This window comes from Apteryx mantelli, chromosome 19 (assembly GCF_036417845.1).
Source record: "Apteryx mantelli isolate bAptMan1 chromosome 19, bAptMan1.hap1, whole genome shotgun sequence".
NCBI lineage: Eukaryota > Metazoa > Chordata > Aves > Apterygiformes > Apterygidae > Apteryx > Apteryx mantelli.
The window spans coordinates 9,910,532-9,923,250 of NC_089996.1; the positions used below are offsets into that span (position 1 = coordinate 9,910,532).

The 12,719-nt window shown below is 45.2% G+C and overlaps 1 protein-coding gene and 1 long non-coding RNA gene across 3 annotated transcripts; one reads left to right on the plus strand and one right to left on the minus strand.

Moving 5' to 3' along the window:
- Positions 1–3,776: 3,776 nt before the first annotated feature.
- Positions 3,777–12,719, minus strand: SLC16A5 (solute carrier family 16 member 5). The gene is made up of 4 exons (XM_067308476.1): positions 12,494–12,719; positions 8,411–8,554; positions 6,505–7,371; positions 3,777–4,849 (listed from the first exon to the last, which is right to left on the minus strand). The coding sequence occupies exons 1-4, from the start codon at positions 12,717–12,719 to the stop codon at positions 4,608–4,610; spliced, it is 1,479 nt and encodes a 492-aa protein (XP_067164577.1). The 3' UTR covers positions 3,777–4,607.
- On the plus strand, positions 7,365–11,312 carry LOC136993689 (uncharacterized). Of its 2 annotated transcripts, XR_010886094.1 has the most exons (4): positions 7,365–7,568; positions 8,149–8,304; positions 10,104–10,270; positions 10,797–11,312. It is a non-coding gene; the product is annotated as an uncharacterized lncRNA (long non-coding RNA). The 2 variants fall into 2 exon arrangements; XR_010886093.1 differs by having other exon boundaries at positions 7,365–8,304.

Below are 12,719 nucleotides of genomic sequence, written 5' to 3' on the forward strand. Positions count from 1 at the left end.
GTGCTAGCAACTTCAGCTGTTCTACTCATTTTCAGTTGAAGTGTGTCTGTATGTATGTATATATATGTATGTATGAAAATGATCAAAGTGTTAGGTGTTACAAACTATATTTCTATGTTAGAATAGTCTGCTAGCATATCAGTAAATCTCTTCTAGTGTAGGCCTTTGTAAGTGGGTAAGTGTTGACATACTTTAAAAAACATGTCTGTCATTACATAGAAGGTGAATAACTAATGTGGGAAAGCAGGAGGAGAAGAGAAAGCAAGTACAGGGGAACTAGCCAGTGTAAAGACAAGGGATTAAGGACTCTGGGATTGACTATATTGGGGGTGAAAAGAGGAAGGATGAAATGACTTATATTCACAAGTACTATGTTTGTGGTCAGTCAGTGTAATTTTGCATGCATAGAAAGGGGAGGAACTTTGTCCCCTGCAATGGTTTCACAGAGAGCAATGTTTAGAAAAGGCTTTTGTCCATGCTGGCTGAGTTTCAGGTGATGCATCCCTGAAAAAGTACTCTCCAGGTCACGCTATTTGGCGTGTGGCAAGAAGTAATGAGGAGGAGAGGAACACCTCTGGTTGTCTTTCTGAGAATTGCTAGCTCTGTTCCCTATAGTGTTTGTCTTGCTTTGAGATTAATCGCAGCTGGTTAAGAAACATGAGGAACATTTTGTGTTTAATTTGATGTGGTGGAGCTGCCTCCTGGAGGAGAGTTTGATAAAGGTCCATGGATTTGCGGTCCTCAGAGGTTTTCTGTAGGAGTTACTGCAAGGTTGTGGACCATGCTAGTACTACTTATGCGATGTGCTTCGTTATAAGCTGTATGCTTGTTGTCTTTGTGCTGATTTACTGTAGGGAGTTTGTCCTGATCATCCAAAAAGATCACTTGGCAGCTGGCAGAATTGGCAGAGGTGAGTGTGTAATGCTCTTGCTCTGGCTGTTTACGCAGGCAATATTGGCTGTGAATGCTTCAAGCACCTGCTGTTTGCCGGAATACTTAGCACTGGATGGGCTGATATAGCTGGGGTATTCACAGCCTCAAGGGCTCTTCCAGTGACAGTGGCTCCCACCTGATGGCACACCAAAACTAGAATGCAGGAAGTTTTCCTTTCTAGCAGTTGTTTAATTTCTAGCAGTTATTTAGGCATTACTAGCCAAGTCTTCAAACAGTATGACAAACTCTTCAGCTAAGTGATTTTGCACTCTGAGGTGCATTAGAGTGTGTAAGCTGACCATGACTCTTGCTTGTTTTTTATTAAACTGCCCTAAGAATTACACTGGTGAAGTGTCTAAGGCATATAAGGATCACAATCTTGAAATATTTCCGTGTGAACTTCCTGGTGAGTGTTTTGTTGCAATAAGGAAAGGTGCTCCTTGCAAAAATGCTTAGCTTGTAAAGTTAATGATACTCTTGTTATCAACAAAGGCAGCAGGGAGGGGTGTGAGGGGACTGGGAGAAGGATATTTATTTCTGGCCAATTTTTTTTGCTCTGCTGGTTCTTGGAGGTTTCTAACCTGGCTGAGGTATTGGTGTTTGTCCATAATTAAAGTCAGTGTTATTTTACTGTCTGTAGATGTTCGGGGAGTGGCAGTAATTAAGCTGTGGTTGCCTTGCACAATGGGATGACCTTAAACTGTTGAAAGAAGCTTTTATTACTTTATTTTTCTTGTGGGCTTCATGATTCTTAAGCATTGAGTATTAATATCTCTGTACTATAGCTCTGAGAGGCAATCCTTATTATACCGTAGCATGCTCAGTATGCATGGCCCCTGCAAACACACATTACAAAGCTCCTGCTCAAGGCAGCTTGGAATTCAGGCTGAAAACAGAGGTGGGAGAGGAGAGCTGCAGAACAGGAGGGGAGGGAGCAGGGAGCTGGATTTCCCCATTTTTGCAGCAGCAAGCTGTTCAGTCATCTTATTTACCTGTGGAAACACAGCCTAAAATGTTACCTGTTAACTCTCCAAGATGTGTTTTCAACCTGTGGCACGTGGATTACTTCTAAAGCGCCCATGAAAACTTACTCGGGGAGATAACCCTGTTTTCAGCCAGTTTAAATTCCCTAAGGCTGTTAGAAATTTTTTAGTCAACCAGATGAAAAAAAGTGAAAACTGCAGATTTGTAAACTAGCTGTTTTTCTTCCCAGAAACATCTCTCTGCCTGTGAAAATAAGTCCCAGTGACCCTGGCTTTGAGTCTGAGAGTATCAAAAAGAAGTTCTATACAACATTCTCCTAACTTTCCCTCCTAAATTATTTTGCACTATTGTGTCCAAAGAAGAAATAGTCAAAACTGAGATTTTGTTGCCGTGGTGTAGGACGAACTGATCTGTGTGTGTCAACTTCAGTTGGAGTGCCTTATTTAGTCACTTTTTTCCTTATCATGCAAGGAGCAGTGTGTGTCAGACTGTTTGTTTCCTTGCTTATGAGCCAGCTAGGCCTGAAGCCCTGCGGATATAACAGTTGGCTCCATGTGGGGGATGCAGTCTACTGCTCTTTCAACTACCTTTTATTCTTCTGGGATAAATCTTGATGGGTTGTCACTCAAGCCACATCTTGCCCGTTTCACTCAGGACATTTGTAGTAAAAGGAAGATTTGGGGCAATATGCCCCCACATATCTGGACGAAAATGGAAAGGGTATGTAAAAGGGTGAACAGCATTTGAAGTGTAAGAATTGCATACAGAAAGAATGGCAATCTGTTCAGCTGCCTAGCTCTTTTATTTGTAATAGCTAGAACAGGTTTGAGACTTGATCCCTTCTTATTGATTTGTTTTGATGAGAGGAGGAAAGCCCCAATTTTTCCTAGGAAAATACAGCAGGCATTGTTTCGGTAAGCTGAGAGGCACCAGTCCCTGTTTGCTTTGTGGTTATGGACTGTTTAAGCTTTACAGAAGTTATTAAACACGTGACTAGAGATTAGATATATATGTCTCCCACCAGTCATCGTATTTAAGTATATGAGGAAAAGCAAAGTGTTACTGGTTCAGTAATCCTAGACCACTGCTGAAATAGATACTAGTGAGTTGTGGGAACAGGAACTGTTCTGGGGGACAGATACCTCTTACTGTAATGGCTAACTGTGAAGCCGTCATTGTCTTGGAAAGCCTTGGAGTCAGTTTTCCAGTCTTTTTCTTTCCAGTGTTGTTGTTGGCTCGGAAGCCCACAGTTCTAATGAAAACTGTGGTTTCGTTGCTAGGAGTTTGACATAACAGTTCTCAAGATAAGCTCTAAAGTTGAGTTGAAGTCTGTTGCTTCTTCCATTTCACTCATATCTTAGGCTTCCATTTTTCAGATGGTTTTGCAGTCTTCAGCTCCAGTGCTTTGTGAGCTATCTGCTTATGTCAGATCAAAAATGATATAGAATATAAATGGTTTTGCAACTGGGGCTGATCCTGGGAGAGGCTGGAAGCTGATGCAACTCTCATGTTAGTACTTACATGTGTAACTCCTGGGAGTGTAGCCAGAAAAGCCACCTGAAGTCAAGAGACTGTATGGATATGAAAGTTAACATTGACTTCTCTCAGTGTATTTTTCCTCACTGATTTCTTTTTGACAGGTAAGTTATGCTTGTACAAACTTCTCTGTAATGAGAACGCTGGTGTAACTAAGGCTGAGAGTCTAAGACCTGAGCTAAAGAGCTAAATTCATTTACACAAGGGGGAAATGTGAGTGCTACAATGGCTTTGAATTTGGGCCTATATAGGGATGCATACAATTATTCTCAGGTCTAATGTCTCCCTTCCCCCCCCCCCCCCCCCCCAAGTGAACGCTGGAAGAAAGTGTATTTAGAGAAGCTGTGAACCATGAATGCCATTTTGTGACACATCAGGATATTTGAGATATCACCAGTTATAAAATACAGGCACTCTAAGACTTGGGGGTTTTTTTGTTGTTGTTTTTGATGCTTTGGAGTTGAACCTTTGGGTCTTTGTAAATGTCTGTAAAATGAAGAAATCGTGCATACATTGTAAGAAAGACTATTTGATCTTGCTAGAGACTTGCCTGAGTTCGGCAACCCATACAGCAGCCTCCATGCAGTATTTAGAGATGCAGGAAATAATAACACATTTCCTGTGGGAAGTGTTCGTCTTTTCCTCCCCCCGCTCTGTATGGGAAGCAACCAGGAAACTTCGTATGAGTCTGCACCAAAATGGCATGTTCAGACTAGGCAAGTCAGTAATGTTTAACTTTTCTAGGACCAAGTAATACCTGTTTGTGAAAAAATCAGCCTTGTCATAGCCATTAATACATGTTTCAGTTGCTAACACTGGAAAATATGCATATGAAATTCCAGTGACCTCTTAAAGACACTGACTTAAACCAATTGAATCTCTCAGAACCAGCTCCCGTGATTGTTATCCCATGGTTTGCTTTAGGAAGGTGTAGTTCTGTATGTCCTGTGGCTGATGCTGAGTTTTGGGCTCAGCCTCTAATCCGGATTGCTCACGTGTAGTCTGATACGACTCCATTGAGTGGAAGTGCAGGACAGAAGGGAGATGGTAATTGTGGAAAGCAGTCAGTTTTCTCATCTGCTGTCAGTGTTGGGCCTTGCGTAGCTTTGTACTGGCCACATAATTGTTTGGGTTCCTCTCTTTTTTTCTTCTTGTCATATGCTTGTGATGTAGATGACTGCAGAAGAGGATTGTCTTTCAGACTGTGGTTCAGTTAGTATTTCATTGTATTGACATCTGGAGGGGTTATCCAAAGGTACCTTGGAGGCCTCTTTCAATTTGCTTTTTCTTTCCAGAGCACAGAAGCTGAGCGCCATGAATAATGCAGCTGATATCAGGAAAAAACTGGAGGTATAGAAGACACAGTGGAAATCGCTAGTTATGTCCACCAGGAGACCTGAAACAGGAATCACAGTTTAGTCGAAGAGAAGATGCATACTAAAGGTAACAGTATGACATTTATGTAAATGTTAAACTTAAATCACTTGTCAAACTGCCATATACAAGCATTCACAGATGAGTTAAGTTCTCTTCTGTAGATTCTAGAGCTCCTTTCTTTGTAGTCTCTGCTCAGGTGGTGTTTCTGCTTCTGTATAAAGCATTTCTCAATAAACTGAGAAATCGGGAAAGAAAGGAAGCTGTAATTTTTTTCCCAGCCTCCTGATTCATTGTGTTTACTCAGCAGAGGATCCCTGTGCCACTGCCACTCACTGGATTTTGGAATGAGTGACCTTCATACATCCCAGGTCAGAACACAGAGCAAGTAAATAGAGAACTATCTCAAAAATCAATGTGTTTTGGTCTCTAAACTGAAAACTCATCTTCTTTTAATAGTGCATAATCAGGGGAGGAAAATTCACAGCACAGCAAGTATTATAACTAATATTAAGTTTCTCAATATAAAACATTTAGAAGAGTGGTATATTAAATGAGTATTTTAACATTAACCCTAGAGATGGAAAGACAATACTCAAGTGACGCATGTGGTGCCTCCTCTACAGGCTGCATATATATATGGAACACTGGAGTAATGTTTGTTTTCTGCATGCATTCTTTGTTAAGAATTGGCGATATTTCCTTTCATAGTGGGTTTTCTGTAGCAGACTTTAGGAGTCTAAATAAAAATGGAGCTGTTCTTACTGTGCTTTGTTGGGCCCATCTGCCTTTACTATCAGATGTCCAAGAAAACACTTTTTTTCACTTTGAGAAAAGTGACTGACACTCTAATGCCTGGGAATACTGTGAAATATAGTGCATATTATCATCCCATTCTCAGAATAGGCAGATATTTTACTGCTGAATGACACACAATTCATTGTTTGGAGAGGAGAACTGAAACCCAGAATTGATTCATGCTCAGGTTCATATTTTTTGCTTGTCAATCTTTTGAATGTGCTGCTATACTGCAGGAGCAGCTGTGTCTTCAGCAGGTCACTTTAGCAGTGTTTGGAACGAACCTGTGATGTTGTGAATAATATATTGGATTGGGGGCTGTAACTAACTCCCTGTTTCCAGAGAAGAATGAATAAACTCTAGGGCTCAGAAAGAAAGGTGAGTAGAAGCTTTTACTATAAGGCTCTTGAATAATGTAGAACCAGCAACACTTGTGATCACAGTAAATGTGTTTAACTGGGTGTTTGCAATTCCTTGAGACTTCATAGGTAAAACAATGCAAACTAGCAAAGCAGTGAAAGAGCTCTTAGACAGCAGGATCCTACCGCAGTAACCTCTCTCTGTCTTCCTACTGTTCACTGGAAAAAAGCTCTCATCACTTTCATGCTTATCGAAGCTGCGTACCAAATGGGTCACGTTTTCACTATCTGCTGTTGCTTCTGTAGCTGCCCAAGCATCACTGAAATGGCCCTCCTTCAGATGTGAGAAGGGGCTGGGTGTTCCTTTCTGACTCTCCCTTTTGTCTTGCTCCCTCTGCATAACTCACCTGCCTGCGTGGGCTTGGGAACTCCCTCCTTCCTCTTTATGCTCCCAAATGCTTGTCACTAGGGAGTCTTAATAACCTATTCTTCCCTAGTCTGCTTTAATAGTTTCTCTCACCTGTGAGAGGAGGTCCAATGAGGAGAGTGATACTCTCCAGGATGGTGAAGAGCCCTAAAGCACTTGAGAACCTGTCCATCTCCACCACATCCATCAGCACCTGGAAGGTGAGTGCCCCGATGCCACTCATGGCTATGCTGAGGATGACGCAGTAGACGATGAGCGCACTGAACTTGGCTGAAATGACACAGATGAAATTGCTCAGCCCACAGAGGAGTACAGCCAGGCTGAACAGGTAGATGCGTCTCCCTGTGAAGACACTGAGTCCTGAGAGCAGCCCTGTCAAAGGGCGTATGAAGATGTTGATGAACCCGATAATGGAGATGAGGAGAGCTGCCCTGCGTTCCTCCACCCCACTGTGGATGGCGTAAGGCACGAGGTAGATGTGGGGTAATGCAAAACCCAACATCATCCAGGTCACTCCAATAGTATAAATCTGGTAACCTTTGTTTTGGCAGAAGATGTCAAAAGCCAGGTACTTCTGCAACATCTGGAAGCATGCAGTCCTTCTGTCTTGCTGCTGGATCTCTGGGTGGGGAGAAGAACCTCCATTGGCCAGCTGTGCCTCTTCTGCTTCTCTCCCTGGCTCCTCTCCAGGCCTGTCTGGCTGTAGTAATGATCGCGATGCAAGCTGAACTGGTCTCATAATGGCTCCACAAACGCAGCAGTTCAATAGTATTCCTCCAAAGATGAGAAAAGTGTTTCTCCAGCCCATCTCATCCAGCAGGTACTGAGAAAGCAGTGGCCACAGTGTGAGACCGAGGGAGACACCTGTGGATGCCATGGCATTGGCCAAGGTTCGCCACCGTACAAAGTAGTAGCCCAACACAGTCACTCCTGCCTGGAAGCTGAAACACGATCCCAGACCTAAGGAAAGAGTGAAATAGAAAATGATAGCACGTGATGCTTTGTGGTGCCTTGCAAGGTGAAAAGAGCCCAAATTCAGGCCATACCCACAGATGACTACTTTTACCACTGAAGTATTTCCTCACCTGCCAAGCTGTGCAACCCCCAGTGATTAATACCCAGTAGCCCTGCACAAGAGGTGAAGAAGGATGTTTTGGGTAAATTAAACTCTTCGTGTTCTTGGGTATACTAAATACACTGATCTGAGCTAACATTTGTCTGGGGCACACTGCTGTTCCTAAAATTGTTATGAAGTTGTCCATTAGAAAAATGCCAAGGACTTGTTTTTTATACTGCGTGCAGCAGACAGTGCTGCTTTTCTGACACTTTCCTCAGGCTCAGGGAGTTACTTGTTGGTCTTCTCTGTGCAGTGCATGCTACTTAGCTTGCAAGATCCAACAGGATTCAGTCGCGAAGTGACCTGGCTGCAGAAACTCATTTTTCTGTGTTAGAAAAAAAGCAAGAGCAGAGCAAATGATATGTAAAGGAAATATTTGGAGAGGAAAAGTTCCCATCTGTTACTTCTGTTCAAAACCAACACATTCTTTTGTTAGAAAAAGGTTTATCTCCACATTTCCCTAGACTGGGAGTGGTGAAATATAAGCGCAGGGAACTTGTGAAGAAAGTTGTCCCAACACATTACATTCCAAGATTGAAAAAAATGTCCTTTCTCAAAAACAAAAGGCTGTGAAGCTACTAAAAAGAGCAGACATCTTTGCTTTCCATCTCACTCGTTAGAAACCCGTAGCTGCGTGTGGCTCACAGGAGAAGAACTTTCCAGTGAGTTTGGCTGGGCATGGTGTGCCTTAAAGCGGTGTGAAGGGGAAGTCTATCCAGCATCCTGCTGAGCTGTGGGATTTTTGATTCATCCTATTTGTCAGATGAGTGAAAAACGTGAGTACTCGGTCTGGTCTCTGCTCATTCTCACCACTTCCCATCTCTCAACACCCCCCAAATCAAGTGCAGCAGCTGGATTTTCCTGCTGTGCTTTGATACTCACCAGTGATGAAGCCTGCTGTTAGGTAAAGCTGGCTGAGGGACTTGCAGAAGGAGCTGGACACCATGCCCGCTCCGCTGAGCAGACCTCCCAGCATCACGGCAAACCTGCAGCCAAATCGCTTAACCAAGAGGCTGCAGAGGGGCCCTGGGAGCAGTCAAAGAAGCAAAAGGAAAGCAGTTATGGAGAAAGGAATTATCTTGAACTTGAGATTGCCCTCTAATACCTGCTGGACTGCTGCAATTGTCAACGCTCATTGTGTGGTTTAGCCTAGAGACTCTGAGGGTTGTCCCAGCAGCGTCACGTTACAGAGAAGCCAGAAATAGAAAAAATAGTCTTTCATCCTCCCAACCGATTGGTCAACTTGTCAGCTGAAGGGAAGGCTCCTGTCATCTGCTTGGTTGTTGGACATTAGATAGGATTTCTAAGCTTCCTTGTGATAGAGACTAAGTAAAACTCTTGGAAATGGAATGGAAGAGGGACCTTCAAGTGTGATTCAGTGCTTATATGATATTCTGTGAATGATTTGAAAAAGGTTAGGACATGGATCTTGACTTCTATGCTACTGAGTAAGAGATTGTAGGCAGCGTGCTATTTCTGCTTGCATGCTTCCACTCTCATTTCATTATGTTTTTCAAATATTCTGCCACAAAATCGCCTAAATTGCCCTTGGCTCCCCTCTACCTAGATGAAATTCCCTGCAAGAGGAGGCAGATCGACTCTGAAACAGATCAAGGATGGGAGAAAAATATACATCCTTGAGGAGGATTATTTAAAAATGCACGGAGAGGCATATTTGTGTCTGTGTTGGAATCAGTCTAGGCTTCAGGCCATGGCATCCAAGCCCCAGCTTGTGGAGTCTTGCAGCTGTCCTGCAAGTCATCTCCCCAGGAAAATAATGAGGTGTTATTGCTGGCACAGCTCTTCCCACATGCCCGTCCTGGCATACCTGGCAAGGGTGGGTCAATATAACTGTGTCCACTTCCAAGAGGACACAGGCCTAGGAGCAGCCCGCACACATGCTGGTTCCCGCTCCCATGCCTCTGGCACAAATAATGCAGAGGCGCGAGCAAGACCTTGGTGCAGGTAAGATCTTCCGGAGGGCCAGAGCCCAGGTCTGCCTGTCTTTAACAGAAACCTGGGTTTTGTTGTGGGCTGACATTGCTGGCAGGCTTTACTAAGAAGCAGTTACGTTATTTCATCAGAAAAAACAATGAACAAATAGGCATGGAAGTGTATGTTTAAGGTCTGTTAATTCTTTAATTTTCATAGACTTACGGTGAATTCCATGAGATCATGCCAAATTGCCAATTTGTTAATGTTGCAAATTTAGGGTGCTTCATTTTGGGGTAGAAGATTAGCTCAGACTCGCGGAACGTCGGTGGGAAACATGCTTCTCTCTGCATGCTCTGGTAGAAGAGGAGCTGAAGAGAGAGTTTCTTTTGCTGTTCCTATGAGGATCCGCAAGGATTTCCAGATTGTTATCTTTTTTCTCTGTAACTCTTAAGGTTATATAAGCAAATTCAGCATGGCTCTAAGCTTCAGAATTAGCCTTCAATCAGTGTGGGAAAATACCCTGTGGTATCTCTGTGACCTAAAACAATGTCTGGTTTGAAATAAAATCCCCATAGTCAAGCAAACAATGGAGTGCTATGAAAATTAGGACTGCAGCTGTTTGTATTTTGATCTGCTTTAGACATTTTCACCTCAGACTTCAACTGCCCTTTGGAAAAGTAATCAGCAGGTTCAGCAAACTGGTGGCTGCATTATTCTTCCTCCTGCTGAAGACATTAAGATTGGTTCTCCTGTTTAACCCACCCCAAGTTGCCAGCAATCGTAAATTGAACCCTCCAAAATCATGAGGTTGGTTTTAAAAATCATAAGGGCTTCTCATTATTTGTTCCTGTTAACTTGCTTTCTAGGTTTCAAACATTATTTCTCCCTTGCTTGGGGCTTTTGTGCTTTGCTCTGCAAAAATAATTCCAGGAAAACTGCTGCATTCATACTAATGTGAGTCTGGAGAGTTGTGTGTGCTGAGGTATCGAGAAACAGGAGCCTGTAAGGGCTTGAACTCTTGCATTTCCCCCACTAAGGACAGTCATAGGATCCTGAGGTCTCTTGAATGATTTGTCTAACAACATAATTACCTATTGCTTGTACCTAAGAACATTGCATGGGTAATGAGCTATGTTTGGCTTAATAAGTTATGAACTATTGTTTGCGCTGTGCCTTTCCCTGTTTCCTTCCATAGCTCTGCTGGGCTGGGGTTGGCTCTCCTGCACGTGAGCTTCTCACTCAGCTGATGAGTCTGAAAATGGAGTTTTCTGTCCATTTCCCTTGCTGTTTACTAACTTTGCAACAAATGTTTTTTTCCTTCTGTTACTCTCAGTTAAAAAGACTAAAGGAGAAGAAAAGAGAGAAGAACCTGTAAGAGGTGCTGGTGCCATAGCAGAAAGCAATTTTGGGAAGGGTTCAAATGCCAATATGATGGATGCAACCTAAGAAGCTGAATCAAATAGAGCTTCGGCCACTGCAAAGATGGTCGGAAGTCACAGCAAAAGCCGTACGTGTTTGGCCGGGGAGGGAGTCTTCTATCTCTGATTTTTCACTGGTTTTACTCCCTGGCTTACAGCTGTGTTGCTCCTGCTTTATGCTGCTGGGGGCCAGGAACAAGTACTCCTCTGCTGTAACAGCCTGCAATAGGAGATGATAACTGGCAAGCCAAGTAACATCTAGTTTCTAATTTTACTGGTTATGCCTTGTCCAACTCTATTAGTGAATATAATTAACATAAGGCTGTTCTTGTTTAGTTTATAACTTTCATATCTATTTATTGGTTTGTATTATCTTTCGCTGTGGTTCCAGGCTCCCAATTATTCCATTAAAGAAAGTTGGAGAATTGATATTTTCCTGCTGACACTGCCAGATTTGTCCTGCCTGGGTGGGTTGGGGCTGAGCTCGGTGTGGGCGCTGTGCGGCTCCTAAGCCCGTTTCCCAGAGCGAGCGGGTCCCGCTGGGCTCCCTCACAGCAGCAGCAGCAGGGGGTGGGAAGCAGCCTGGGGAATGCCCCGTGGTTTCCCAATTCGCAGCCCCACGGATACTGCTCTGCTGCTGCCGGCTTGCAGTGATCATTCCTCCCACGGCAGCTTCCCCTGAGGTTCCCTTCTGTGTGCGCCCTGCGTTTCTGCGACGGCGCCTGGGAAGGGGCAGCCTCTTGCTCCCGTGTCGGGTGGCTGCCAGCCAAGTCCTGCACAGGAGCGAGTGAACCTGTCACGGCCTTGGCATCAGCATGACTCAGGGCTTTTGGGGTTTTATTTTTTCCCTTGCTATAAAGTGTCACCTTTCACCAGCACTAGGAAAGGGCATGCGTGAACCGAGGGCCTCGCTGGCCCCTTTGCTCCTTTTGCCTAGGCGGGGTGCGGGTAGCCTGTTTGTCGAATAAGCACAGGGGCTGCACGTGGAGGGGTCAGTGGCAACGCGGGCCGCGCATCGGGAAGTCCTCGAGCTGCCTGTCCCTGGAAGGTGCTGCCTGACCCGCGTCCTGTGGCAACGCAGCCGTGTCACCTCTGCCCCAGCCCTGCCCGGGCGTGTGCTCTGTGCCACTGCCCCAAGGGCTGCTCCTGCCCTGTGTCCCAGCTCGCTCTGGAGGAGCCTGCCAAAGCCTTCTGGCACCTCTTCAGCCGCAGAGAGCACGCTTGCCGTGTGGCACGTGGAAGGGGACATGCTCTCATGGGCAGAAGAGGGCAGAAAGCACCTACGCTTGCGGCTCCACCATCCAGCATGTTCAGAGAGCTGCTGGGGAAGAGAAGTGAGTTTTCACTGGTCTGGAGGAGCTGGGCTCCCTCCTTGACCAAGGGTCTCTGCTGTCTCTTAGAGGTGCAGCCTGGTACCTGTGGACATCTACCTTTGGGCTTTGTGGGCGTTGACCAAAGAGGCTAGGAGATGCCTGCGCCCTGCTGACCTGCCAGTGACTACCAGTGTGCTCTGACTTCCCAGTCCCGTCCACCTTCCCCTCCAAAGAAACATTAGAGGTGTGCTCGTTAACGGCCCCTCGTCAGCGGCAGAACCGCAGGAGGCTTCACTTACCGCCGGCGTGCAGCACGGCCACCATGATGGAGGGGAACCACGACGTCTCGCTGTTGGTGGCGTGGAATTCGTGCTGGAGGTCCGTGAAGAAGACGCCGATGCAGGAGGGGAAGCCCAGCGTCAGCCCCTGCAGCAGCACCGCGGCCAGCAGGACCATCCAGGCCCAGCCCCGGTCCTGGGGCTTGGCGGCTTCACGTGCTGCTGCTGCTGCTCCTCCGCGGGACAT